The sequence below is a fragment of the Conger conger genome, chromosome 1 (genome assembly GCF_963514075.1).
Source record: "Conger conger chromosome 1, fConCon1.1, whole genome shotgun sequence".
Lineage (NCBI taxonomy): Eukaryota > Metazoa > Chordata > Actinopteri > Anguilliformes > Congridae > Conger > Conger conger.
Window position 1 is genome coordinate 2,656,130 of NC_083760.1, and position 27,500 is coordinate 2,683,629.

A 27,500-nucleotide genomic window follows, 5' to 3' on the forward strand; every position below is an offset into this window, starting at 1 on the left:
GTGTTCAGAAACTGCCTCCCTGTTTCTCTCGTGTCTCTGGCTCCTGTTCCATGTCACATGAGCCTGGGACGGCGACGTTTCCCAATTTCACAACATTAGCATTTCCCCGGATACTCCAGATCCTTCTGACTATGCAGACCAGATGTTGGTGGGAAGATCTGCTGCAGTTGAGGCCTTGTTTGCTCCGTCTCCCCCTCATTCTCCCTCATTCTCCCTCTCTCTCTCCCTCTCCCTCTCTCCCTCCCTCTCTCTCCCTCTCTCTCTCTCTCTCTCTCTCTCTCTCTCTCTCTCTCTCTCTCTCTCTCTCTCTCTCGCGCTCTCTCTCTCTCAGGGTAAGGGGTATGTTCAGGATGGTGTATAATTTCTCGCTGGTTCCTCTATCAGCTGCTTCAGTCCCAGAATAAGACGGGGGAGGGAGGGGGTGTCGCCTCGTGACCGTCTGAGAAACACAAGCCTCGCTGGGACATGAGCATGGCAACCGTGTCCCTGCGATACTGCTGAAAACCCTAAAACGGCCCATCCACACCATGACCTATAACCACAACCATAACTATAACGATAAAGGTGTGAGCATCGACCCTGAACGATAATGTTCTGTGAATAGTCGTCTTGCCATTTTGGAGGTGACACCTTGTGAATTAGGATTAGGATGGATTGTGATTGGCTGTCAGTGTCTTATTTTCCATGTAAAAAACCGTTCTGAAAGTCATTCCGACGATATCGTTCGTCTCTCGTTCTCGTTATACTTGGGGTGTGGACTCTGCCGTCAACTTCAGTCGATTTTTAAAACGACATATTTCTAGTCATCGTTCCTGGTGTGGATAGGCCTTGGGGAATCGGTCTGCGTGTTTAACCGTGGTGCTTTCACACGACGTCTGGGCCTGTGCGTAGCTCGGCGCTGATGCAGACATCCTGAACGATCGATCGCGCTACGGTGCCGGTACGCAGGACAGGAACGGCTGAGCGGACTCAGATAGCGCAGGAAGTGCGTGACTCTGATTAGTCACCTCAGCCTCCGCACAGGAAACGGTGACCTCACCCAGCGGCGCCCAGCGGCAAGGCAAGAGGGAAGGAGTATTTACATCTCTCAGAATAACACGTACAACTATTAATATGTTTATTATGTATTTATATAACCCTCCCCAGCTTCAGAGTATGGGATATTTCCCAGCATGCAGCTTTGCGTGGGTTGTACACTCTTCAGTCTGTAACTTCATTACCATTGGTCCGATTAATAATGTAAGGCCCGCCCCCCCACTGTTCACAAGTAAACCTTAGTATGGCACGGCGTGTGTGTCTGCTTGTGTGTTTGCGTGTGTGTGCAAGTGTGCCTGTGTGTGTTTGAGAGTAGTGGGGAATTTGCGTGCATGCATCCCTGTGTGTGTGTGTTTGTGTGTGTATGTTTACGGTATGTGTGTATATTTACGTTATGTGTGTTTGTTTACATTATGTCTGTCTGTTCTACTGTATGTGTGTTTGTTTACAGTATGTGTATTTGTTTATGGTATGTGTGCTTGTTTACATTATGTGTTTGTTTATGGTGTGTGTCTGTTTTACTGTATGTGTGTTTGTTTATAGTATGTGTGTTTACTGTATGTGTGTTTGTTTATGGTGTGTGTGTTTGTTTTTGGTATGTGTGTTTGTTTATGGTGTGTGTGTGTTTGTTTTTACGGTATGTGTGTTTGTTTGCTGTATGTATCTATGTGTCTGATGGTTATTTGTCCAGTAAAGTATTTTCTGCAGGCTTTCTGTCAGGCCCAGTACACACACCGACATCATTCATTACGTTACATTATTGGCATTTGTCAAACGCTCTTATCCAGAGTGACGTACAGTTGATTAGACTAAGCAGGAGACAATCCTCCCCTGGAGCAATGCAGGGTTAAGGGCCCAACAGCTGTGCAGATCTTATTTGCGTATCACAGTCATTTACCTTTACCACTACACTACAGGCCCCTCCTGTTCCTCTAGTCCTCTGAGGAGGAATGTGTGTGTGTGTGGGGTGGGGGATGAAGGGTGTTTGTGCTGGGTTCAGGGGTCAGGGGGCAGGGCGGTGTTCCTGGACAGCAGCTGATTGGCCAGATGGCACTGTGTGGAGCAGCTGATTGGCTGGTTGTTGTTGCAGTGGGCCCGGTCAGAGGCTGTGAAAACAGGACGTGCCGGCCTCTTGTGTTTCCGGAGGATGGAGGTCTGCTCCTGACCCCACGACCCCAAGACCCAGCACCCACGCCTTGAGAAAGAGCCTCTTTCTGTTTGCTGCAGGACCTACACACACACACACACACACACACATACACACACACACACACACACACACACACACACACACACACACATACACATACACATACTCACACACACACACACACACAAGCGCACGCACACACACACGCACACACACACACACACACACACACATACACACTCACACACACTCTCACACACACACACATGCGCGCGCACACACATACACACTCACACACACACACACACACACATGCGCGCGCACACACACACACACACACACACACACACACACACACACACATACACACACATACACACTCACACACACATACACACACACACGCGCGCACACACACGCGCACACACACACACACACACACACACACACGCACACACACTCATTACTGAGAGAGTCTTTATTCTGTGTGCTGTACTGCTGTAAATGCATGCTCACACTGTTGTAATGTGTCGTTATTTGTGCGGTTATTTGCGTTACTGTCAGCTGGAACCAGTCAGGCCCTTCTCCTCTGACCTCTCTCATTATCCAGCCGTTCTCATTCACAGAACTGCTGCTCGCTTTATTTTTGTCTTTGCACACTTCTCTGTAAACTCCAGAGACTGTTGTGTGTGAAATCCAAGGAGATCAGCATCTCAACCAACAATCATTCCACGGTCAAAGTCACTTCGACCACTTTTCTTCATTCTAATGTTTGGTCTGAACAACACCTGAACCTCTTGACCATGACTGCATGTATTAATGTGATTGGCTGACATTTGCTTTCATGAACTAGTGTAATCAGTAGCTGGCTTTAGGTTCCAGATTTTCAATGAAAAGCTTCAAAAATAGCTGAATTGTGGGATTGAATGCAGCCGTTGAGAATTCTGGGAAGACCTGCGGTTTCAGAAACCACGGTCACGGTCATACCTTGTGATGAAGCCATCCAGGCATCCAGTTGTGTTTTGGGTGGACCTGCGGTTCTGTGATCTGGAGGAAGGGTCTCGTTTCGAGTCGTTTTGAGCACGCGTTTGAGGCCCTTGGTTCACTGTGGTCTTACATTTCTGCACAGACGGGGTCGTTGTGTCTGTCGGAGTGAAAGAGGACACTCTGTGAAGATTAATGCACACTGTTTCTCATTACTGCTCAGTCTGTCTTGTTTAACAAGCTGCTATTCTTACACCTGCTAATTACCTTACACTTCAGATGGCTTAATAGGTCTTCTGCTCAAAGGCTTGTGTACACGCACACACAGACACACTAGTATGTGTATACTTTTGAGCATACACACATTCATGCACACACACGTTCCTGCACACACACACACACACACACACACACGTCCATGCACACACACGTTCCTGCACACACGCACTCAGGCACACACACACACGCACACACTCTCATAAAACATGCAGGGAGACAGAGTTGACCTCATTGGCTGAAAGAGGGTGTTAAAGCTGGAAGGCTTGATTTAGTTTAGGTGTTATCAGTTGGGCAGACCGTCAGATAGAGCAGAGCTACGCTGAGCTTATCAGCTCCAGACAGCAGCTCCGGTCCAAAGCCCAAATCTCCCCCCAAAAGCAGGACCCTGTCACACTCTCCTCCCTGCTGGCCGAGGCCCCAGGAAGCCTTTCTCTCCTTCGCCTGTCCTGACGGTCGTTACCATGGTGACCCGGTCTCGGCCTGCATTGGCCAGATTCATGTTTTTAACCACTTCACAGATTGACCTTTGACCCTTTGGAAAGTTGGCTCTTCTGGAATTTCTTTTTTTCTGGAAAGTTCTAAGTCAGTGTTCTAGAACTCCACTGCTTTTAGTCACCAGTAGTGGCTGTGACATCAGCATTGGAATGTTCAGCTCGGAGCACTCTAATCATCTATTTCTGATCCTGCATCTTAAAGGTTTTGAGTGCCTGAGTGCTGAGTTTGTGCTGGATGCTGCATCCTGTAAGAAGAGTTTACTCCTGAAACACATGAAGTCAGGCGGCTGTTCTCCTCTGCACAGTGCACTGGTTACACTTTCTCTCTCTCACACGCGCGCACACACACACACACACACACAGACCATGTTGAAGGGGGAATCTTCATCAGCAGCTTGTACAGACAAGCTGAGAGTGCCCTGATTCAGTGCTTCTCAAACCCAGTCCTGGGGGACCAGCGTGTGTGTGTGAGTGGTGTGTGTTTGTGTGTCTATATATATATATATACTGGTTCTCCTCCCAACCACAACTGCTGTCCCAGAACTTTTAACAAGCTGTGTGATCATTTTTCATAATCATACACTTCTCATGTTTAGAGGGATGATTTACTCTCTTAAGCCTCATCATGTTCAAAATGGCTATGAATGCCATTAGGAATAAATCCTGTAGTCCTGTATTCACACTGTGCTCTATTGCAGACCACCGCATGAGAAGAGGTGGAAAAGACAGAGTCCCGGCCTCAGGCCGCGGGTTTTCAGCGCACGGTGCGAGGCGCCCCGCAGTCTGGGCTGGGTCAGGGGTTTGGGTTCAGCGCTTCGGTCGCCTGAGTGTTGTGCATCTTGGCAGAATCGGTGTGCTCTTTGCGCCTGGTCGATCAGAGACGGGCGGAGCCCTCTGAGGGGATTAGAGATGCTCTAAAGCGCACAGATCAGCAGCTCTGACTCACCTGGGCCAGGTGTGCGTGCCGCAGCACGGAAGGTTTCCGGCGGTTTCCAGACCCCCCCGGTGGAATTTCTTTTGGGGGGGGGGGGGGGGGCGATGATGTCATCATTTAAGCACCCACCTGTCTGTTCACTCAGTGCCTCACTGCTGTGTGGCCCTGTACCTCTGCAGGACTCTTCCTCCTGCTCTCTCCCCCTCCTCCTCCTCCTCTCTCACTGCTGTGTGACCCTGTACCTCTGCAGGACTCTTCCTCCTGCTCTCTCTCCCCTCCTCCTCCTCTCTCGCTGCTGTGTGGCCCTGTACCTCTGCAGGACTCTTCCTCCTGCTCTCTCTCCCTCCTCCTCCTCCTCCTCCTCCTCTCTCAATGCTGTGTGGCCCTGTACCTCTGCAGGACTCTTCCTCCTGCTCTCTCTCCCCCCCTCCTCCTCCTCCTCCTCTTTGTTTCTCTCCCTTCTCCCAAAGGCAGCTTGATCTGTACATTATTGAGACCTGGAAGAGGTCGGTGGTTCTAATCCCAGTGTAAGCACGATAAGATCTGCACAGCCGTTGGGCCCTTGAGCGAGGCCCTTAACCCTGCATTGCTCCAGGGGGAATTGTCTCCTGCTTAGTCTAATCAACTGTAAGTCGCTTTGGATAAAGGCTAAATGTCTAATGTAAATAACCGTACTGTCTCTCTCTCTCTCTTGTAGCGGTCCTCTCTGCTCCAGACTCCAGTCCTAAGGACCAGGATGGAGTGAAGGATGGAGAGAGGGTGAAAGATGGAGAGGGGGTGAAGGATGGAGAGGAGGCGAAGACCCCGCTGAAAACAGACCCCCCCACCAAACCCGACCCGGCCCCCGCCCGGCCCGCAGAGACCCCCCCGAAACGGGACTCGCCCTCCACCCCCGGGCCAAGCAGCAGCCCCCGCCCCAAAAAAGGTACGCCCCCTCCCCCCCCCCTCCATCTTTACCCCCCCCCCCCCCCTCTCCGCTTTACCTGCCCAGAGGCTTATTTCTGACCTCCACTTTCCGAACATCTTTCCGTCGACGGGGAGACCAGGACAGGATGCCAGGAAAGGCGTTGAAGACAGGGGAATTGGTTCTCTCTGTGTAATTAGATTTGAGTGCTGTGCAGTAAAGTGATTGCTTTAACAGGAATGCTGCAATTTGGTCCACTTTTCTCTATTCACACTATCAGTGCTAGCTGGCTGGGTTCCCTTTCATGCGAGTGCGCTGTCACTGCTAGCCTGCTAAGATCTCTAATCTGCTAGCTACAAAACACACTCACTGCAAGCCTGCTAAGATCTCAAAACTGCTATCTACGAAACACACTATCAGTGCTAGCCTGCTAAGATCTCTAATCTGCTAGCTACAAAACACACTATCACTGCTAGCCTGCTAAGATCTCTGTAATCTTATGTCTTCAAAACATGCTATCAGTGCTAGCTCGTTCGGTTCCTTTTGATGTGTACATGGTATCAGTGCTAGCTAGCTACGCTCCTTGTTAATGTGGACATTCTCTCAGTGCTAGCAGGCTTGGCTACTTGTAATGTGAACATGCAACTGTGTCAGTGCTAGCTCGCTAGGTTTTCTGTAATGTTAACATGCTATCAGTGCTAGCAGAGTAGGTTCCCCGTAATTTATACACGCGATCAGTGCTAGCCAGCTAGCCTCTCTGTAATGTGAACATGCTATCAGCGCTAGCCAGCTAGGCTACCTGTCATGTGGACAAGATTTATTGATAATTTATTGATTTACTGGTTGCTTGTTTGATAAGATAAGGTTTGTTGATTGTTTCATATGCTGGTTGCAGTTTGATTAATTTTTTTATTGCCGTATTGCTTGGTTGATTGTTTGACGAACTGATTTGTTCAGTTAGCGCATTGTTTTGTTCGCTACTGTCTTTGCTCTCTTCATGTTTGGGTTGTGAGCAGTTTAGTCTGGTTAGATTTACCATACTGCAGCTAAAACAAAACCCCTGCTGGTTTAGTCCGGCTAGATTAAACAGCTAAAACAGGACCACTGCCTCTCCTTTCCAGACCTGGGTCAATTACGTTATTGTTTTTGTTTTGGATTCGAACACTTTTTCTACGCTTTTACTGAACCTATGAAATGGTATCGGAACCTATGAAGTACTCTCAAAAAGTGCAAACCATGCCTTCTGGTCCTCTTGGTTGACTCGGTTGCACCAGGCAAGATCAATCGAGCACAGAACAGTGTTTGAATCCAAAACCCTGACGTGTTTGAGCCAGGCCTGCTTTCCCCAGTGCAGGCTCCTGCGTGATTATCTGCCCGGAGGCGCCTGCAGACTCCGCGGCCCATGTGACCAGACACGTTTCCACGGAGATAAGAACCGAACTTTGAGTCCAGGGTTCTTATCGTTAGCGTGTGGACGTCTGGCTCCGATGGGGCGATGACATCATCGGCGTTCTCGGTCCTGACGGGTGGCGAGACTCGCAGGGACTGGCAGAGCTAGCGTGTAACACACGTGCAGAGCAGAGCTAGCGTGTAACACGTGCAGAGCAGAGCTAGCGTGTAACACGTGTGTAGAGCAGAGCTAGCGTGTAACACACGTGTAGAGCAGAGCTAGCGTGTAACACACGTGCAGAGCAGAGCTAGCGTGTGACACACGTGTAGAGCAGAGCTAGCGTGTAACACACGTGCAGAGCAGAGCTAGCGTGTAACACACGTGCAGAGCAGAGCTAGCGTGTAACACACGTGCAGAGCAGAGCTAGCGTGTAACACACGTGCAGAGCAGAGCTAGCGTGTAACACACGTGCAGAGCAGAGCTAGCGTGTAACACACGTGCAGAGCAGAGCTTGCGTGTGACACACGTGTAGAGCAGAGCTAGCGTGTAACACACGTGTAGAACAGAGCTTGCGTGTAACACACGTGTAGAGCAGAGCTAGCGTGTAACACACGTGTAGAGCGGAGCTAGCGTGTAACACACGTGCAGAGCAGAGCTAGCGTGTAACACACGTGCAGAGCAGAGCTAGCGTGTAACACACGTGCAGAGCAGAGCTAGCGTGTAACACACGTGCAGAGCAGAGCTAGCGTGTAACACACGTGCAGAGCAGAGCTTGCGTGTGACACACGTGTAGAGCAGAGCTAGCGTGTAACACACGTGTAGAACAGAGCTTGCGTGTAACACACGTGTAGAGCAGAGCTAGCGTGTAACACACGTGTAGAGCGGAGCTAGCGTGTAACACACGTGCAGAGCAGAGCTAGCGTGTAACACACGTGTCCCTGCTGCACGCGGGTGTTTCACAGAAGGAACTCGGACCAGGCGCCTTGCCTGAGCGCACCGTGGCCACGTCTCAGTCGGAGATTTTAAACTGCGGCCGGACGGCCCCAGGGCCCATTTCCCGCCCGTTTAACAGCGTGAAGCGTCGGGTTTCCCAATGTTTTTTTGTTTTCTAAAATTCTCAGGCTGTCCTGTACCTGAGGCACAAGGCTGCAGGCTGCCGGCTGATTACACCGTTAACTTGCCTTGACTGGGTTATGGAGCAGAGTTTGGGGATTATGGAGCCAGAGTGAGGTTGGGGGTTATGGAGCAGAGTTTGGGGGTTATGGAGCACAGTTTGGGGGTTATGCAGCTGAGTGAGTTTGGGGGTTATGCAGCTGAGTGAGTTTGGGGGTTATGGAGCTGAGTTTGGGGGTTATGGAGCTGAGTTTGGGGGTTATGGTGAAGGCACAGGGCAGCGGATCTCCAGGAGCAGGGTCGGGGGAGCTGGTGGGCAGAGATGGTACAGTTCAGGCCCCAGGTGGGAAGGAGCTTTCTCCTGATTGGCTGGTTTATGTCGCTCTGTGAATAGGGCTTCTGGTTGGTGCAGGAAATTGGGTAGATTGAAAGCTGGGTCTCCAGAGAGGGGCTGAGGTTGTTTTGATTGGCCGGACCCTGAGTCTTTTCATCCCCCCCCCCCCCCCCAAATGACATCGCTGTCTGAATTATTTGATATTGGGTCAGCATTGTAATTGGTTGTGGGCTGTTAAGGTTTAATTAGATCTTTTATTGTTTTATTTTCTCCTGTGCCTGAGTCTCTCCTGTGCTCGACGCTCGATGGGACCCGATTCGGGTTGCCAAGGAGACCGGTGATTGCTGTCGAGTCCTTGTCGATTTTTCCCTCCCCCATGAATGCAGTGCATCATTTCTGGAAGGTTCTGGTCGTTCTCTTCTCTCCTTGCTCATCTCCCTCCTCCCTCCCTCTCTCCTCTCCTCTCTCTCCTCTCCCTCCCTCCCTCCCCCTCTCTCTACCTCCCCCCTCTCTCTCTCTCTCCCTCCCCCCTCTCTCTCTCTCCCTCCCCCCTCTCTCTCCTCTCCTCTCTCTCCTCCCTCCCTCTCTCCTCTCCCTCCCTCCCTCTCTCTCTCCTCTCCCTCCCTCTCTCTCCCTCCCTCCCTCCCTCCCCTTCTCTCTACCTCCCCCCTCTCTCTCTCTCTCCCTCCCCCCTCTCTCTCTCTCCCTCCCCCCCCTCCCTCTCTCCTCTCCTCTCCCTCCTCCCCCTCCCTCTCTCCTCTCCTCTCCCTCCTCCCTCCCTCCCTCTCTCCTCTCCCTCTCTCTCTCTCTCTCTCTCTCCCTCCCTCCCTCCCTCCCTCCCTCCCCCTCTCTCTCTCTCCGGTGTAAACTCACCAGGTGTGTTAGCACTTTGCCAGCCGTCTGCCCGGCATACAGTAGCGCTCTGTAAATATCGCTCAGGCTCACAGAGGTCAGAGGTCACCGGCCCAGCTGCATGTTTGGGTCGACCTGCTGGGACCCTGGTGCGGTTGGACATCCCTCACTGTGATTGGCTGCGATGTAAAGAGTGGTGGTGCAGTAGCAGAAATCCCTCCAGTCAAACGCTGCTCTGTGATCCACCGAGTCCCTGCTTCATTATGTAACCCCCTGACCACAGAACCTCAGGCATAACTGAACATACATACATGTGTACATGTGTACGATATAGTATAATAAACAAATGTCCCTCAAATCATATTTTCCACCTTTGGCACGAATACATAACCTTCAGAATCAGACATACTGAGGAATCAGTGAAAAGTCATGTGAACCTGGGGGGCCTCTCGCTGACTGGAGAGGGGTGGGGGGGTGTGCTGAAGCAGGCGGGGGGGTTGTGCTGAAGCAGGCAGGGGGTGGGGGGGTTTCGGCTGAAGCAGATGGCACAGAGCAGAACAGGTGGAGGAGGAGGAATGTGTGAAGAAGAGATTCTTCAGGGCAATGAGGAATGCATGCGCGTGTGCACACACCCCACATACATGTGCGCGCGCACACACACACACACACACCCACACACACATACATACACACACACACACACACACACACACACACACGCACACACACACACACACACTCACACACACACGCACAAGCACACCCACCTGCACCCTCATTGGGTATGACCTCATTCTGAGTGGACGCGGGGTATGACCTCATTCTGAGTGGACGCGGGGTATGACCTCATTCTGAGTGGACGCGGGGTATGACCTCATTCTGAGTGGACGCGGGGTATGACCTCATTCTGAGTGGACGCGGGGTATGACCTCATTCTGAGTGGACGCGGGGTATGACCTCATTCTGAGTGGACGCGGGGTATGACCTCATTGGGGCGGGAGTGCGGCTGGCTGGCTGGGTCTGGGGACGCGGCATATTGAAGTCTGTCAGTTACTCAGCTCTCAGAGGGAGGGAGGGGGGGAAGGGAGGGAGGGAGGGAGGGAGAGATACAGAGAGATACACAAGGGCTGGAGCTTGTCCTGTGTGCTTGCTGTGCAGACTCTCTGAAGGGCACGCCTAGGTTAACTCTCTCACCCTCTCCCTCTTTCTCTCCTTCTGTTTCTCCTCCTATCTCTCCCCCCTTTCCCTCTCTCTCCTGTTTCTCTCCGCTCTCCCATTCTTTTTCTCCCTTTTCTTCATCGTCTGCCTGTTTTGTGGTTTGACGGTCATTCCTTCTTGCTCTGACACACTGTCCACGTTCTCTCCCCCGTCTCTCCTTCTCCATTTTCCTCTCCCTGCTCTTCTCTCTCCCTCACTCCCCTATTCCCTCCTGACTGACACTTTCTCCTGCTTTCTTCCACACTGCTCTCCCCCTTTCCTTTATTTCTCCCTACTCCCTCCTTTTTCACGCTTTCTGTCATCCACGTTTTCTCCTATATCACTGTAATGTAAATAACTGTAATGTCTTTCTCCCTCTCTCTCTTTCTCTTTCTCTCTGCACAGATGGAGTTAAATCAGAAGAACGACAGAAACAGGCGAAAGAGCGCAGAGAGGAGAGGGCCAAATACCTGGGTAAGAGTGTGTGTGTGTGTGCGTGTGCGTGTGCGTGTGTGCGTGCGTGCATGAGTATGTGCGTGCGCGTGAGTGCACATGAGTGTGTGTGTGGGTGAGCGTGTGAGACACGTTTGTGTCCTTTCCAGAGGGCTGAGGGCGCCCCCTTGTGGCAGGGTCAGAGGAGAGTTTAAAAACACGTTCACAGCTTCCAGTGGGCCTTCCTGGTTACCACGGCAACATTCATCGGCCTCACGGAGACCCCCGTAGAGTGAGCTGTGGCCATTCAACACAAAATCACACACACACACACACACACACACACACACACACACACTTCCCTGCTTCTGAAAAGTGTCTCTGCATGCATCTGTCACTTTTCCCTTCACTTTCACACAAAGTTTAACGTTCAGTAGATTAACACTGTCTGTTTGTGTGCTTTCCTCAAAACTTTACCTGTGCTTAGTCTGCAACTGACCGAGAGCTGTCAATTCATGGACAGACTGTCAGTCCCTATAAAATTGTGTTGGGAGATTTGATGCAGTATCGTAGCAGAGGATCTCACCAGGGATTGGTCAGAGAAGGCTGACATCACGCTGTGAGCGTCCAATCCCCACTGCTTTAGCCCCGTCTTGCACCACGCTCCTGCACCTCACTAAACCCAGGGGCTCCCTTCTCCCACCCTGGCTGGGCCACAGGGCCTGCTGGGGTCCCCTGCCCTGGGCCTGCTGGGGTCCCCAGCCCTGGTCCTGGAGAGCCACAGGGTCTGCTGGGGTCCCCAGCCCTGGTCCTGGAGAGCCACAGGGTCTGCTGGGGTCCCCTGCCCTGGGTCTGCGGGGGTCCCCAGCCCTGGGTCTGCTGGGGTCCCCAGCCCTGGTCCTGGAGTAGGGCAGGGGACCCCAGCAGACCCCCGTGGCTCTCCAGGACCAGGGATGGGGTGAGGGGTTTTTCGGGTTCCCTGCTCTGGTCCATGACTGGTTTTTGGGGGGGTCCCCTGGTTTTTGGCACGCTTGCTCTTCCTGCATGTTGACCATCCCTCTCCTCTCTCCCCCCCCCTTCAGACGAGCGCTCGCAGCTGCAAGGTAAGTGTGGCTCATACGCCCGGGCGGTGTCAGTGTCGTCATGGTGATGGTTGTGTGTGTCTCTCTCTCTCTCTCTCTCTCTCTGTGTCTCTCAGTCTCTCATTCCTGTAATTGTGAGATTGGTGGTGTTGTGGTCGTGTGTTCTGTGCAATCGCTCTCTCTCTCTCTCTCTCTCCTCCACCCATGAGTTTCTCCATCACTCTGTTCCTCCCCTGTGATGGTGCATGGGGGGGGGGGGGTGGCAGGGGGGCGGTTAATGCACTCTCTCTCTTTTACTCTCTCCTTCCAGTAGAGTTCATTTTTAATAAAAGGTAGCTGTGTTCTCTAAAACACGGAAGTCAAAATCACAATCACCCCCCACGAAGCTGATCCAGATCTGTAGATCTACGTCTCTCCTCAGTCTAACCTGGGAAACGGTGCCCGTTCTGCACTCGTTTACGTCCAATTCAAATGGGTTTTAATCAATGAATTGGGTTTCAATTAATCTAACAGGCTTAATCAATCATTTATTTCCCTTTCTTCCACCCTAAATAACCTCATATAAAGTTGCTACATGTTTTCTTACAGGGAAATGCAACAAGGTATTGTAGTAGTAGTAGTAGTAATAATGATGATGATAATAATAATAATAATAATAATAATAATAATAATAACAAAAAAGAAAAGGCATTGATTAATTAAGCCCTTTTCCTGCATTGTGTTGAATGTCCGGTTGAGAGAATCTCAACTGTGTATGATCTCTCAGTTCCTCCTCTTCAGTTACGCTGTTAATCTCCCCCAGAGAACACATTACCTCCCTGCTACGCCAGTCAGGCTCATTAATTACTGTAATGATGATAGATATCCATCATATCAGAGACTGATGGGAGACCTTGGCTTGTTCAGTGTAGCTGCAACAGTTAAGACCAGACAGCTTTTTCGCTGTGCTAGCTAGCAACTGGAATTCTCACGAGCCGCCAAAACGGTTTGCAAAGTCTGAGGTCCCTGTGTTGGGTACGGGAAGGGTCTACTTTAACTCCGATTAGTGACAGTTAGACAGTCAGGCTGTATACGTTCCGTCCCCTTCCTCAAGAAAATCCCTCTTAAAAAAGAAAATCCCCCCCTTTTAGCTATCGCAGTGTTTACCCTGCTGGTGTGAGGTAGGCCCAAAAGCCTGGGGCTAAGTTATAAATCGCAGCCTGGATCGGGTTGCCGTCTTCAGAAGGTGATAAATCGTTTATGAGGTCAGGGATTAGGCCAGGAGACAGGTTCATGATTATTTAATAGGTGTTTTATGGACCAGATGTTGTAGTTAACATGACCCCCTCCCTGATAGCGTAATTGGTTTGGGCGGGTCTATGACATCACCAGCTGAGGCGTCTGATAATGATGTACTCGGTATGTACTCCGTATGCCTTTTAGTGCCGTCGCTGGGACATGACGCAATCAAAACATTATCTGTTCATTCATCGTTGTTTCTGCTGAGTCTAGCGCAGAGTGTGTTTCGGACCAGTCGGAATGACAGCCGGCCCGCTGTCGATAGCCGTATCGTTGGTTGGAGGTTAATGGGTTCCTTCCATCCCGAATTGGACTGGCATTACAGTCCCTATACCCCGTCACCTGAGGGTGTCATCTTCGGTTTCTCCTTTTAATTTAGGTTCAGAGATGAACACGATGTTCAGTAACGGCGCCCAGCGCTGTAGTCTGTAAGGCTACAAGGCTACTTACTGCCATAAGAAATCCACATTGAGTTAAAGCGACTCAGAACCCTTCTGCGGATAAAACGTAATTACTTCCTTAAGTCCCCTTGCCTTTCTGTGCTGTTTATCTTGCTGCAGTTATGGGAAGACGAGAATTCTTCTGCCCCCTTAGCCCTTGGGATAAATCTGGATTTACATTTATTTTTTTGACGCTGCTCCTTTGTTGAACCATTACAGTGGGCATCTTAAATCTTGCTACTGTATCGTGCGTTTTTGTTAGCCGTGGAATCCACCACTTTTGAGAGAAGATAAACTCTGGTTCGTTCCGCGAGTTTAATCTGTGAAAAGCAAGAAAAACGGGTCCTACAATAAGCCTGACAGTTTAATACCCCGTCTCCTTTCATAACTCTGATGGGAGGCGTGTTAACTCTCACAGCGCTGACTGTAAACGCCGTGTTTAGAAAAAGCAATGCGATTACAGCACAATAAGTGTCAATTCACAAGCCTATTTGTTATACTGCCGCTCCGTTTAACCGTTTAACATAACTTAATTCAATTTACCGCCTCGGGTAACGCCATTATCCAATTTTCCTGACAGCGTTAAAATGCAACGCATTTCCATCCCGTGGTCCGTGTTGCAGCACCTCCGCAGAGACGCTGGGAATAGGAAGGTCCTGTGTTCTGAGTGGGCTATTCAGCTTCAAAGATTCCAAGGTGAAAGGGCTCCAAGCAAATACGACCTTTTCAAAATGAGCATTTTCCATACGTTTTAAGCTGTATTTTTGTATAAAACTGCACATGTACCATATATTTAGTCCTATGTAAACAACATAGGCTAGTTATGATACTAACTCGCATTTGTCAGAAATGTGAGTTAGAACCTTATAATTCACAGATGACAAAATTACATCACAGGAGAAAGATTTTCGGCTAATCTCGGCACTCATTTCGGCTAAGCAAATCCTATTAATCGTAGCGAAAATTCAGGGGTTTGTGGAAAATATAGGCTTATAATTAAGTGCAAATTAGTTCAGGTTATCTTTAGGAATCGGCTTTCCCAGGTCAGAGTAGAGACCACTGGGTGTTAAAGGCCAGCCATAATTAATATCTTTTAAAAACAAAAAAAAGGGAGCGAGATCGCCAACCCTGGTCCTGGAGAGTTGCAGGGTTTGCCGGTTTCATCGTTTCTTAACAGCACTTAAGGCAGTTAATTAGGCATTTTTCAGATTTAAATGTGAAAACAGAAATCGGTTTCTAGAATCACGGTCGAGGAACCTTGCTCTTGCACTGTTGAAAATGGGAGTCTAGTTATAGCTATGCACGGCGCCTGTTAGCGCCTTTTAATATTTTACTATTTGTTTAAGTGTAATGGAGAGAGCAAGATGTTTTTCTATGGAAAGGCTTTTATTGTTTTTGCTCGCTCGTTTGCCTTCCCTCCCCAATGCACCCATCTGCTCCGTAATTAAATATAAATTTCTGTTAGATTAATTAATCCGGCGCTCGTTTGCGCAGTGTTTCGCTGTAAATGTACGGCTAGCTGAAGCGCGTGGGCGTCTGCTGTGGTAATCGGCCGATCCCAGGAACTGCGCAAACCCAGAAACTCCCTGGAGACGGAACGGGACGGGGACTGCAGAGCAGACGTCAGGCAGCCGGCCCGGAACGCGCTGTGCGTGTGTGTGTGTGTGTGTGTGCGTGTGTGTGCGTGTGTGTGTTTTATTTTTAAGGAAATGGGGATTTAATTGACTTTGACAGCAGGATTTTAATGTGCGCAGCAGCGATCGCGTCTGGAACTCGGATCGCTACTGAGTTCAAGTTGCACGCAATTTGTTCGTGCTTGTTTTGACGCTAATAAGGCCGTAGGAGGTAAAACTGTTTGCCCCGACATTACACCTCGTTACCTTACAGACGTTTGTCAGACGCAGAGTGCATACCAAATAACCAGGGACAAGTGCGCTGAAAGACCCTAGAGGGAACAAAGATGAGGACTTGGGCCTCGTAGATGAAATGCGATGATTCAAAGGATGAGCGTTTCGGGGAAACGCGACGCTGGGCCGTGACAGAGGATGACGGGCGGGCGTTGTGTTCCAGCGGCGAAGAAGACGCAGTGGCTGGAGAAGGAGGAGAAGGCGCGGAGGCTGCGGGAGAGGCAGCTGGAGGAGCGCAGGAGGCGCCTGGAGGACCAGCGGCTGAAGGCCGAGAAGCGGCGCTCCGCCCTGGAGGAGAGGCAGCGGCAGAAACTGGAGAAGAACAAGGTGGGCGGGGCCTGGGGAGGGGTGTGGGCGGAGCCAGTGGAAGGATGGGGGGCGGAGCCAGGGGAGTGGTGTGGGCGGAGCCAGTGGAAGGGTGGGGGGCGGAGCCAGGGGTGGGTGGGGGCGGAGCCAGAGAGAGGCTGGGGCAAGGGGCAGATACTTAGAGGGTAGGGTGGCAGGAGCAGGGCCTGGGTGGGGTGTGGGGGGAGGGGGTGGGTACTAATTATGTGTGCGTGATAGAGGCAATGAGGTGGTAAATGGTTGCCGTCTATATTGCCCCTATCCAAAGCGCTGTACAATTGATTCACCCATTCATGCACCCACACTCACACACCATCGGCGATTGGCTGCCATGCAAGGCACCGACCAGCTCATCAGGAGCGTTTGGGAGTTCAGGGACACTTTGTCACACCCAGGGTGGGAATCGATCCAGCGACCCCGCCAGACGACTGCTCTTACCGCCGAAGCCAATGTCATCCCTGCCATTGGGCCTGCTGGGGTGTGGTTGGGGTGGGGCTTAGAGGGTGGGGTGGCAGGAGCAGGGCCTGGGTGGGGCAGGAAGGGGGACTGGCGCACACCTGCTATCAGGGCTTTCAGACTGCAGTTTAAATAAACAGCACACTCACACACATACACACACACACACACCCTGTTATTCGTTTGTCTGCAGCGCACACTCACGCCCTGTTTCAGACGGGTTTGTCTGGCAGACGGGCGTGGCTGTGATGTGGCGGTATGAGGGGGGGTGACGGTTCTGCAGACTGCGGTCAGTCTCACAGCTCCGCCGTTTCCAGGGCGATTCGCGCCCAGGGCGGCGGGTTAGGTTTAAACACGGCCCAGCTGCAGCCTGCAGGTACCGCTCCTCGAAGAGCTGCTGGAGTGAACATGGACTCCAAACCCCAAACACTCCCTCCTGAATGACCCGCATCTCCTGATGAGGAGGAGAGGGAGAGGGAGAGAGTACAACAAACTGACCTTGTTAAATTCACTTTTCTATTACATGGTCTTTCCTTCCTCCCCCTCTCTCTCTCTCTCTCTCCCTCCCTCCCTCCCTCCCTCTCTCTCTCTCTCTCGCTCTGTCTCTCTCAAAGTGCTCCGGAGTACACACGATAAGAGCGCGCAGATAGATCCATGTAATCTCAGTGAAAAGTGCAATAAAAGCGCATTAAAAGCGCAATAAAAGCGCCCTTGCGTAAAGGCTGTTTTTGAGGCAGAGCGCGGTGCCCACAGCTCCCTGGCAGTCTGTCTCAGTGCAGGCCCATAAACGCTGAGCGCTGTCCCACCAAAGGGCCGTCTGGCACACAGAACACAACATGCCTGAGCCAGAGCGGAAAAGAGGGTTTAACTCGCACCATACATCAAAAGCACATCAGACATGTAATCAGGTGCCTTCTCCCTCTCTCTCTCTCTCTCTCTCTCTCTCTCTCTGTCTCTCTCATTCTTTCTCTCCGTCTCTCCCCCTCTCCTTCTCTCACCCCTGTATTTTGAAAGAACACAATGTTCCGGATTTGGCGAGCAAATGGAATCCAATGCCCTGAGAGAGAACTTTCCACCCACACGCTATAAAATAGCAGTTGTATAAAGCGCTACCGACTCTCTGTGAGGCACTTATGACAATATAGCCTGCTAGCGCTGCTACAGCTAGTGGTGCTGCCTGTCGTGCTCCAGGTTGCTCTGTCAGCCCTGTTACAGCATGCGGTTATCAGGGCAGGTGAGTGTTCACAGGGGACTTTGTGCTGTTCTGTAGGACACTGTGCTGGTAACTGGGTGGCATAGGGCTTGGTACTCTAAGTTCAGTGAAATATAGCCATATATACGTAAATTGATTGTATGTCAAAAGAATGCAAACCATGCACGGCATTCTGGGTAAATACGATGGTGGTGATTGTGTGATTGGGTGACGAGGCTGACAGCGCAGCAGATGTGTAATGTGTAACCGGAGACATTTAACCTCTGCGAGATAAAATCACCGTCTTTACAATCCTTCTGTACTCCATTTTATCATTTACCTCCTTGATCTTGGGTCCTGTTTGTTCTTTTAAGATTTCAAAGAGAAACGGCTTTCACTAAATTAAGTAAACCTGCGATGCTACTGCGAAATATTAGCTACAAGGTTTGTCACAGAGGAATGTGAGCCTCTTCAAACTGCATTTACGCTTCCTGAATAGTTGAACACAAATAAAACAGTTAAGCTAAAAGGTCAAAGTCGAGGTTCTGTTGTTGTCACACAAACATGCAGTGAAGTGGAGGAGATGCTCTGTGACTCTGTGAGAAACAGTAAATTAAATTAAATGAAGTAAACAGATAAAAAAATAAAATGGAGTAGAGTAAAATAAATTCCAGTCTATATACATGCAAACAAATATACATATCTTACCAATCTACCAGTATTCAGTGTTGAAGTGAAAGTAACCCTCTATTTGGGGAAGCCTGTAGCCTTGTGGTTTAGGTACATGACTGGGACGCAGAAGGTCAGTGGTTCGATCCACGGTGTAGCCACAGTAAGATCCGCACAGCCGTTGGGCCCTTGAGCAAGGCCCTTAACCCTGCATTGCTCCAGGGGGGATTGTCCCCTGCTTAGTCTAATCAACTGCACATCACTTAAGATAAACGCATCAGCTAAATAACTTTATTATTACATTTTTTTAATTGCATTTTATTGCTTTTTACCGCAGGAGCGATACGAGGCGGCCATCCAGCGGTCCACGAAGAAGACCTGGGCAGAGATCCGCCAGCAGAGGTGGTCCTGGGCCGGGGGGCTGAGCCAGAACTCCAGCCAGCGCGAGAGTGAGTCCCGCCCCAGAACGCACCGGGACCAGGACCCGGACCCGGCCGCTTAAGGCTTAGCGCTGTTCTGGACCGCCACTCGACCCGTTAGCGTTAGCGTTAGCCTATGCTATGACTAAGGCCTAGCGCTGCTGAGGAGCCTGCTCTGTTGTTCCGGCTGGCTAGTTTTCAGCTTGTTAGAAGATGGATAGCAGCTAACCGCTAGTTAGCAGCTAAACGTTAGCCGCTTAGGACCAGCCCAGGCTGCAGCTGGACCGGCTCGCCCAGGGCTGGGTATCGGCACCAGACTGCTTCCGGGCATCAGGCACCTCTGGCTTAGTACTGCCCCAGAGTGCACCTGCAGCAGGTCACCTAAGACAAATAGCTAGCTAGCAGTCTTCAGCTTGTTAACAGCTGGATAGCAGTTTAACGTTAGCAGCTTAGTATGGTCCTAGATTGCACCGGGACCGGTTAGCCTATGGCCAGCAGCCAGCAAGCTAGCAGTCTTCAGCTTGTTAACAGTTCGATAGCAGCTAATTGCTAGTTAGCAGCTAATCGGGTCGCCTATGGCTTAGTACCATCCCAGAATGCACCAGGACCATGTCGCCTATGAGTTAGAACCTGGACCAGGTTGCCTGCCGTAAGGCTTCATATTTGCGCTGAATGGACCTGCTGAAATTGGGTTTCACGCACGTTGGTACCACCATGGAGCGCACAGACACACACGGGGGTCTCTGGCAAAACTGGGCCGGTTGGTGTCACCACGGCAACGGTTGCCTGGTAACGCACAACCCGGGACGGGACGGCAGGGCAGGATGAGGCAAGCACCGCCCCCACAGGTCACGTGACCCGTGTGTGGGCGGGGCGTCCTCACCTTCCTTGTATGGTGATTGGACGGGGACTCTCCGCTCGCCTGACTTCCCCGGTGGTCCCCGTCCAATGGGTTTGGGGTGTGGTGTATGGGTTTGGCATGTGGGAGGAGTTAAGATGGCATGGGAATGGTGGGAATTGTGTAATGGGCTGGGCTTATCTGATTGCTGGTGCATGGGTGTGGTATGTGGGCGGGGCAGGTAACGGTGGCAGCCAATCATTTCACTGTAAATCCCACAGAGGCGGCGTGTGATTGGTGCTTTCGCTGTAGCGACTGACAGCTCTCTAATTTCTTCCCAGCATTACCGAATGAATTACGCGTTCTTAACATCGGATCAAGATGTTGCTTTCTGCTTCTTGTGGTGCGATGTGATTTATCTTTTCTTTCTCTCTCTTCCTCTCGAGTGCAGAAGCTGGCGTGAGTCGTTGGTGAGCGTTAGCTTAGCGCTAGTTAGCACCGGCTGCCTCCTGCTGGGGTGGGTGATAATGAGAGGGGGGGGGGGGGTGTGTGGGGGGGGGGGGTGGTGATCATAACACAGCAGTGGTGTGATCTCAGCGCTCTGTCATTAGCGTCACGCCTGTGAACCCCCCCCCCCCCCCCCCATCTGATTAAGCCTCATGAGACCTGCTCTCATCTCTCATTCTGAGGAAGCAAATCTCTTCCTGTGCAAGATTAGAAAATCATCACCTTTTTTTTTTCTTTTTCTTTTTAAAGATTGATTGCCCTCTCAGAATCTCCTCCCGTATAAGATTAGGGAATTAGCAGTATCGTTGGATTGATTACCATCTCAGAAATGCCTGCGACTGCAGCTTCAGAAAGCCTCTGACCTCCTGGCCCAGCTCCTCTCCGTGCACGCTGGTGCACACACTCCTCCAGCAGGGCTGTGTTATTCCTGCCTGTATTAATATTTCATCGCCAACTCGGGTACATGACTGGGACCCAGAAGGTTGGTGGTTCAAGCCCCGGTGTAGCCACAATAAGATCCACACAGCTGTTGGGCCCTTGAGCAAGGCCCTTAACCCAACATTGCTCCAGGGGGATTGGCCCCTGCTTAGTCTAATCAACTCTAAGTCACTCTGGATGAAAGCGTCAGCTAAATAACAAATTATATATTTATTTATATTTATTTATCTGGATTTGAGGACCAGACCTGGGTCAGATACGTAATTGTTTTGGATTCAAAGAGTGTTCTGTGCTCAATTAATCTTGCCACAGAATTGCAATTGACCGAAAGGTGGCGTTTGCACTTTTTTGTAGTATTTCTTCGGTTCCTCTACAGCAGACGAGCTCAGTAAAGCGTGGAAAATTATTTGAATGCAAAAACAATGACGTGTTTGACCAAGGTCTGCTGGGCAGCAGGTTGCAGGCTCAATTCTCTAGTGGGACACAGCCACCGTACCACAGGTGCGGACCCTGCTTTCGTCTGGATAAGGCTGTCGGCTGAGTGCTCAGTAATGTCACTGCGAAGAGCCGAACGTGGGTTTATAGTGGCGCCGTACCGTGTGTGGCCACCAGGAGGCAGCATGGCTCTAAGATTGGCCGGCGTCTCCGGAGCTGTTCTGGTAGGAGTTTGATTCTCAGCCAGCGCTTGTCCTTTGTGCTCGGTGTCAGATCGGGTTTGCGGCTGCGGCCCTAGCAGAGTGAGAGGCGGAGGGGCTGATTCAGTGCGCACAGTCTGGGGGGTTAGATCCGTGGATAGGCCAGGCTGAAGGCCCAAACAATCGGCATCTTTCACGATCGGAATAGAAGCGTGTTTGTGGCATCGTGCTTGCAGGACGAGCCGGGGCTCGAAGGGATCAAGCCTCATCTGTTCCCGGGGTTTGGCACTTGGAACATTTTACGTGTGTGTGTATCTGTGTGTGTGAGCGTGTGTGTTTGTGTGAGAGTGTGGTTTTCCTTTGATTATCTGTTGTCCTCCACGTGTGGAGAGTTTATTTCTTGATGGAGGGTTAGTGTTTAAAAAAAAAAAAATCAAAACTTCATCTATATTGCTGTTGCCAAAGCTGTGTTTTTTTGGTTGTTTATTTTTTGGCCTCCTCTCTAAATCTCTCCCGTTCAACACCGAGGAGCCTGCGGCCTTGTGGGTCCGTCTCGGAAGGGCTAACCTGATTGGACGCATTCCTGTCGGGGACTCCACATCTGTTTCTGGGTTTTCTTCCCATGGTGCACTATGTGTCAGCCATCGCTGCTTCCCTCACAGTACAGTCACGTTTATTTCTAAAAACGAAACTGAAAATAACTACCGTCAGCTAAAGCGCTGTACAGTTAACCGTTCATCGAGCACAATGAAATGTTTCATTTAAGGCACGCGTGTGTAGTTTGAATCTCGCGTAAATGACTGGGTTAACCCAGATTTGACCAAAGAACGAAAAATGTTATGTTCGGAAAATGACCACCTGAGGTCAACCCTGGGTGACTAGTGACTAAAGTAGCGTGTTAAGAAAAGCCCACACTGTAGCCCCGTACACTGGCCGATATGAAACATTTCAGCAGATCTGTGATCAGCTCCGCTAGCCTGACTAGGATATCAAAGGAATTTCACAATCCACTAAGGAACGTGCGTCCCTGAAGTAATTTCAGGGCCGGAGTAAATGGCCAATCCAGAAGCGGATGTGTCTCTGCCGGAATGGGGTTCATCACCCCTGCTTTGGGCAAAATGTGGGGGAATTAGTGGGCTAGAAATGGCTTTGGAGGTCTCAGGACACAAGCGCGCGTTGCGAGATGGGAATCTGCCTAACCCGCCAAACTCGGACTCCGCCTTTCCCGGACAGCCGCGGCTGATTGGTGGGTCGGGTATGCGGGCTGCCTGTCGGAGGCGGGGCCAGTGTTTTTAGGATCTGTGCTCTTGTTGCGCTCTCTCCGGTTGCAGGCAGATGCTCAGTGTCAGCGGTGAACCTGCCCAGACACGTGGACTCGGTTATGAGCAAGAGGCTCTCCAAGTCCTCTGCCACGCTCTGGAACTCCCCGAACCGAAGTAAGGACAACCCCCCCCGCCCCCGCCCTCCCTCCCCACGGACAACCCCCCCCCCTCCCCCGCCCTCCCTCCCCCCGGAGACCACCGTCCTCTCCGTGCCGTGCGGCCAAGCCTCCCCTTCAAACCCCATCCTCTCACTCATCTCCATTACATTTATTTACTATGATTTTTTCCTGTCCAATCGGATCGCATCCATTCCCTCCCTCCTTGCGGTGACCTGGTCTTTTGATTTACTTCCCTCCATGGAGTCGGTGTTGTGCATCGTGGTTTGAGTCCTCTCCCTCATTCTCGTGTGCGTTCCGTGCTGACATTTCTGCTTATATATTTTTGAGTATATAAGCTCCTCTCACTGCACCGTGTTCCCGTGCTCGTGGGTTCCCTGCGTCCCTGGGTTCATGGGCCTCCCTGGATGTGCACGTTCTGGACTTGGTGGCGGTGTTTTTATTGTGTATGATGTCACTGTTTTTTGTTGTTTACTGTATCTCTGCCAAACTGTTGTTGGTGAGTGAGTGAGTGAGTGAGTGAGTGAGTGAGTGAGTGAGTGAGTGAGTGAGTGAGTGAGTGAGTGAGTGAGTGAGTGAGTGAGTGAGTGAGTGAGTGAGTGAGTGAGTGAGTGAGTGAGTGAGTGAGTGAGTGAGTGAGTGAGTGAGAAATTACCGCTAAAATGGCGGCTATCATGGCATTGCGACGGTGTGATGATCCCAGCTCTTCAGTCCCTGCGCCACAGCCAATCCTGTGGCCTTGCACGGGTCATGTGACCGACTCCCACGCTTTGACTAATGCAGGCGGTAACCGGGGAGATCTCCAGGCCGGAACGTTACGCTCGCCTGCGGTTTGTGACCCTGAGCGGCTGAACAGTTGTACCGTGTCGCCGTTCGGTGTGCTACACGATTAGCGCCTTGAGGTTTTGGCTCAGGAGACGCCATGAGGCGCTCGCGTGTCTGCGCCGTGCTGTTCTGCTGTTGGGCCTGACAGCCGCTTGGTTGCCTGGCGATGGTCGTTTAGCAACCAGTAAAACAGATCACAATATTTCCACCAAAAATAAGGGGACATGGCGGGTTGGCGGGATCGGTGCCCTGGCTGTGATGAAGACTCCCCCCCCCCCCCCCCACACACACATGCACACACACTCACACACACACACACACACACACTCACTCACTCACTCACTCACTCACTCACTCACTCACACACACACACACACACACACACACACACACACACACACACACTCACTCACTCACTCACTCACTCACTCACTCACTCACACACACACACACACACACACACACACACACACACACACACACACACTCACTCACTCACTCACTCACTCACTCACTCACTCACTCACTCACTCACTCACTCACTCACTCACTCACTCACTCACTCACTCTCTCACACACTCACTCACACACACTCACACACACATACACACGCACACACACACTCTCACTCACTCACTCTCACACACACACACACACACTCATTCACTCACTCACTCACTCACTCACTCACTCACTCACTCACTCACTCACTCACACACACACACACACACACACACACACACTCACTCACTCACTCACTCACTCACTCTCTCACACACTCACTCACACACACTCACACACACATACACACGCACACACACACTCTCACTCACTCACTCTCACACACACACACACACACACTCACTCACTCACTCACTCACTCACTCACTCACTCACTCACTCACTCACTTCGATACAGCCCGGGCGGGGGATCGAACCAGCAACCCTCCGACTGCCAGACGACTGCTCTTACCTCCTGAGCCCCCCGTACAGTACATCACATGTTTAAAATCTTTCCCCTAATGTAGACAAATTAAGTTGCAGCAGATCCTATATAAATGCCAACCATCCTGAAAATGTTTACATTCTTTTGTCGGACTCACAGTAAAGCTTGGGAGTTTTTGATGTCGGTGGATTTGATGGTTAAAAAGAATCTTGTTTGGCTGTGTGTGTAAATGTGCGTTTCAGTAACTGAAGCTGGATCAGAATCCCTGTTCTACTCAAAGCGGTTTTGGGTTTTGGGCGGAGGGTAAAAGACCGGATCTTGGGGCAGGGTTCATGACTCAGATACTGAGACCGTTTTACTGGCTCCGTTGCTCATGATGATGTGAGTGTGGTGGTCTAACCCTCGTGATACATCCTACTGCCCAGTCCTTTGTTATGAGGATTTGGGGATTGTTCTGGGTAACTGACCCCGGGTTTTAGCTCAGAGCCAGCGCTGTGATGTGTAGGTCCTCCCAGGGCAGATATCGGTTCAGCTCCCCTGTGTACTGCAGAACTCGAATGTAAACCTTTGTCTGAATGGCTGAAACCTAACCCTGAACGTTTGTCTGAAGGGCTGCCAGATCCTCCGTTAAGCCTCCGGCTTCAGCTGACGTTAGGAGTCGGCTGTGCGCTCTGACTCGGGTTCGATTTACCCACAATGCAGTGTGATGTCGAGCCGAACGTTTAATCCCTCGTGCGTCCTGCGGCGTCTCACACTCCAGGCCACACGGGCCGACAGCGATCTGAGCCTTCAGATCTGAAGCTCCGCCGTCTGTCTGCGATCAGGAACGGTCAGGGCCGGAGGAGTGATGGCGATATGATGGTGATATTGAGACGTCTGTGCGCACGGGTGGGGGAACAGCAGGGCCTGACTCGGCTGGAATGCCGTCGCCTTCCCCGAACACCCTTCAAACGGACGCGTTTCTCCGGCCGGCCACGGATGAGAAGATGAAGGAGGCGAAGACTGGAGATGTTTTTCAGATGAGTCTGATAGCGGCTGGCGTATGACCCAGAACATTCCGCTGACACAGCAGCCCCGGGGAAGATGATTTTTCACATATTTTAGAACTAGAGTCAGCTTCTGTGAAAGCGGGGTCAGCCACCCTGAGAAGGTGGAACTTTAGTAAGAAGGTCAGCGGCCCTGTCTCTTCAGGAGGAAGTAGCAGAGCTGTTCCTGCCCCTTTGGTTGTGCGCAGGACCCTGAGGAGTGTGTGTGTGTGTGTGTGTGTGTGTGTGTGTGTGTGAGTGAGTGTGTGAGTGTGTGAGTGAGAGAGTGTGTGAGTGAGAGAGTGTGTGAGTGTGTGAGTGTGTGAGTGTGTGAGTGTGTGAGTGTGTGAGTGTGTGAGTGTGTGAGTGAGAGAGTGAGAGAGTGAGAGAGTGAGAGAGTGAGAGAGTGAGAGAGTGAGAGAGTGAGAGAGTGAGGACTGTGTTTGTGCTGACTCTGGTGAAGGCGACAGCATTGCTGTGTTGTGAGTGCGAGTGGGTGGCCCCGGGCCCAGACTGACCTTTGACCCTGAGGTTGTGATGTCGCAGAACAGCATGATGTGATTGGCTGGTTGGGTCTGACTGTGGGTGGAGCCTGGTGGTCTGTGAGTGTGATTGGCTGATGGGTCTGACCGTGTGGGCGGATCCTGGCAGACTGCATGTGATTGGCTGGTGGATGACCCTGCTGTCCTATCAGCCCGCAGCCTGCAGCTGAGCCCGTGGGAGAGCAGCATCGTGGACCGGCTGATGACCCCCACGCTCTCCTTCCTCGCCCGGAGCCGCAGTGCAGCCAGCGTCATGAGCAAGGACGCCCGTGAGCACCCCGAAACTACTGCACCCCGAAACTACTGCACCCCGAAAACCTACACCCCGAAACTACTGCACCCCAAAACTACTGCACCCCGAAACTACTGCACCCCAAAAACCTACACCCCAAACTACTGCACCCCAAAACTACTGCACCCCAAAACTACTGCACCCCAAAACTACTGCACCCCAAAACTACTGCACCCCGAAACTACTGCACCCCGAAACTACTGCACCCCAAAAACCTACACCCCGAAACTACTGCACCCCAAAAACCTACACCCCGAAACTACTGCACCCCAAAAACCTACACCCCGAAACTACTGCACCCCAAAAACCTACACCCCAAACTACTGCACCCCAAACTACTGCACCCCAAACTACTGTACCCCAAACTACTGCACCCCAAAACTACTGCACCCCGAAACTACTGCACCCCAAACTACTGCACCCCAAAACTACTGCCCCCCAAAACTACTGCACCCCAAAACTACTGCACCCCAAACTACTGCACCCCGAAACTACTGCACCCCAAAAACCCCAAAAACCTACACCCCTAAACTACTATGCCCAGAACCCCCTACAACCCTACACACATGAAACTACTGGGCCCCTACAACCCCTACACCCCAAAACTATTGCACCCCAAACCCCTTACACCCCCTAAACGTGCTACACGCCAAAACTACTATACCCAGAACCCCCTGCAACCTCTACACCCCAAAACCCTCTCCACCTCAACCCTCTGCACCCCGAAAACCTACACGTCCAACCTGCTCTTTATGTTCTAATGACCTTGATGTGGGCTTTTGTGTCGGTCGCTTTGGATGTAATGCAATGTGATGTAATGTGATGTGATGTGGTGTAATGTTCTGAATCTCACCCCCCGCCCCCCCCCCCCCCCCCCCCTCCTTTCCCAGAATCCCCTCTGTGCCCGCGTTCGGCCTCAGCGAGCCCCCTGACGCTGTGCCAGCACCCCCGCGCCCCCCACCGCTGCTCCGAGCGCTGGAAGGTCTCGGCCAGCACCCCCGACATCACCCAGCGCCCGCGGAGACGGGACTCCACCCCGGTCAGCTGCCCGTCAAACCGCCGGCCCCGCCCGCCTTCCCAGCATGCACCGCGTTAAAGACCGGCCGAAATCTACATGCACTTTTCCCC

General features: G+C 51.5%; 1 protein-coding gene across 4 annotated transcripts in view; it reads left to right on the forward strand.

Moving 5' to 3' along the window:
• map7d1a (MAP7 domain containing 1a) overlaps nt 1-27,500 on the forward strand; it is a 70,953-nt gene that overhangs the window by 26,535 nt on the left and 16,918 nt on the right. The window contains exons 2-9 of one of the 4 annotated variants that reach the window (XM_061240190.1): nt 5,574-5,801; nt 11,072-11,140; nt 12,181-12,201; nt 15,969-16,132; nt 18,805-18,916; nt 22,636-22,740; nt 26,233-26,349; nt 27,263-27,411. In XM_061240190.1, the coding sequence (XP_061096174.1) occupies nt 5,574-5,801; nt 11,072-11,140; nt 12,181-12,201; nt 15,969-16,132; nt 18,805-18,916; nt 22,636-22,740; nt 26,233-26,349; nt 27,263-27,411 (965 nt within the window). The remainder of the gene's footprint in view (nt 1-5,573; nt 5,802-11,071; nt 11,141-12,180; nt 12,202-15,968; nt 16,133-18,804; nt 18,917-22,635; nt 22,741-26,232; nt 26,350-27,262; nt 27,412-27,500) is intronic. The other 3 variants (XM_061240207.1, XM_061240199.1, XM_061240218.1) reach the window with 3 other exon arrangements.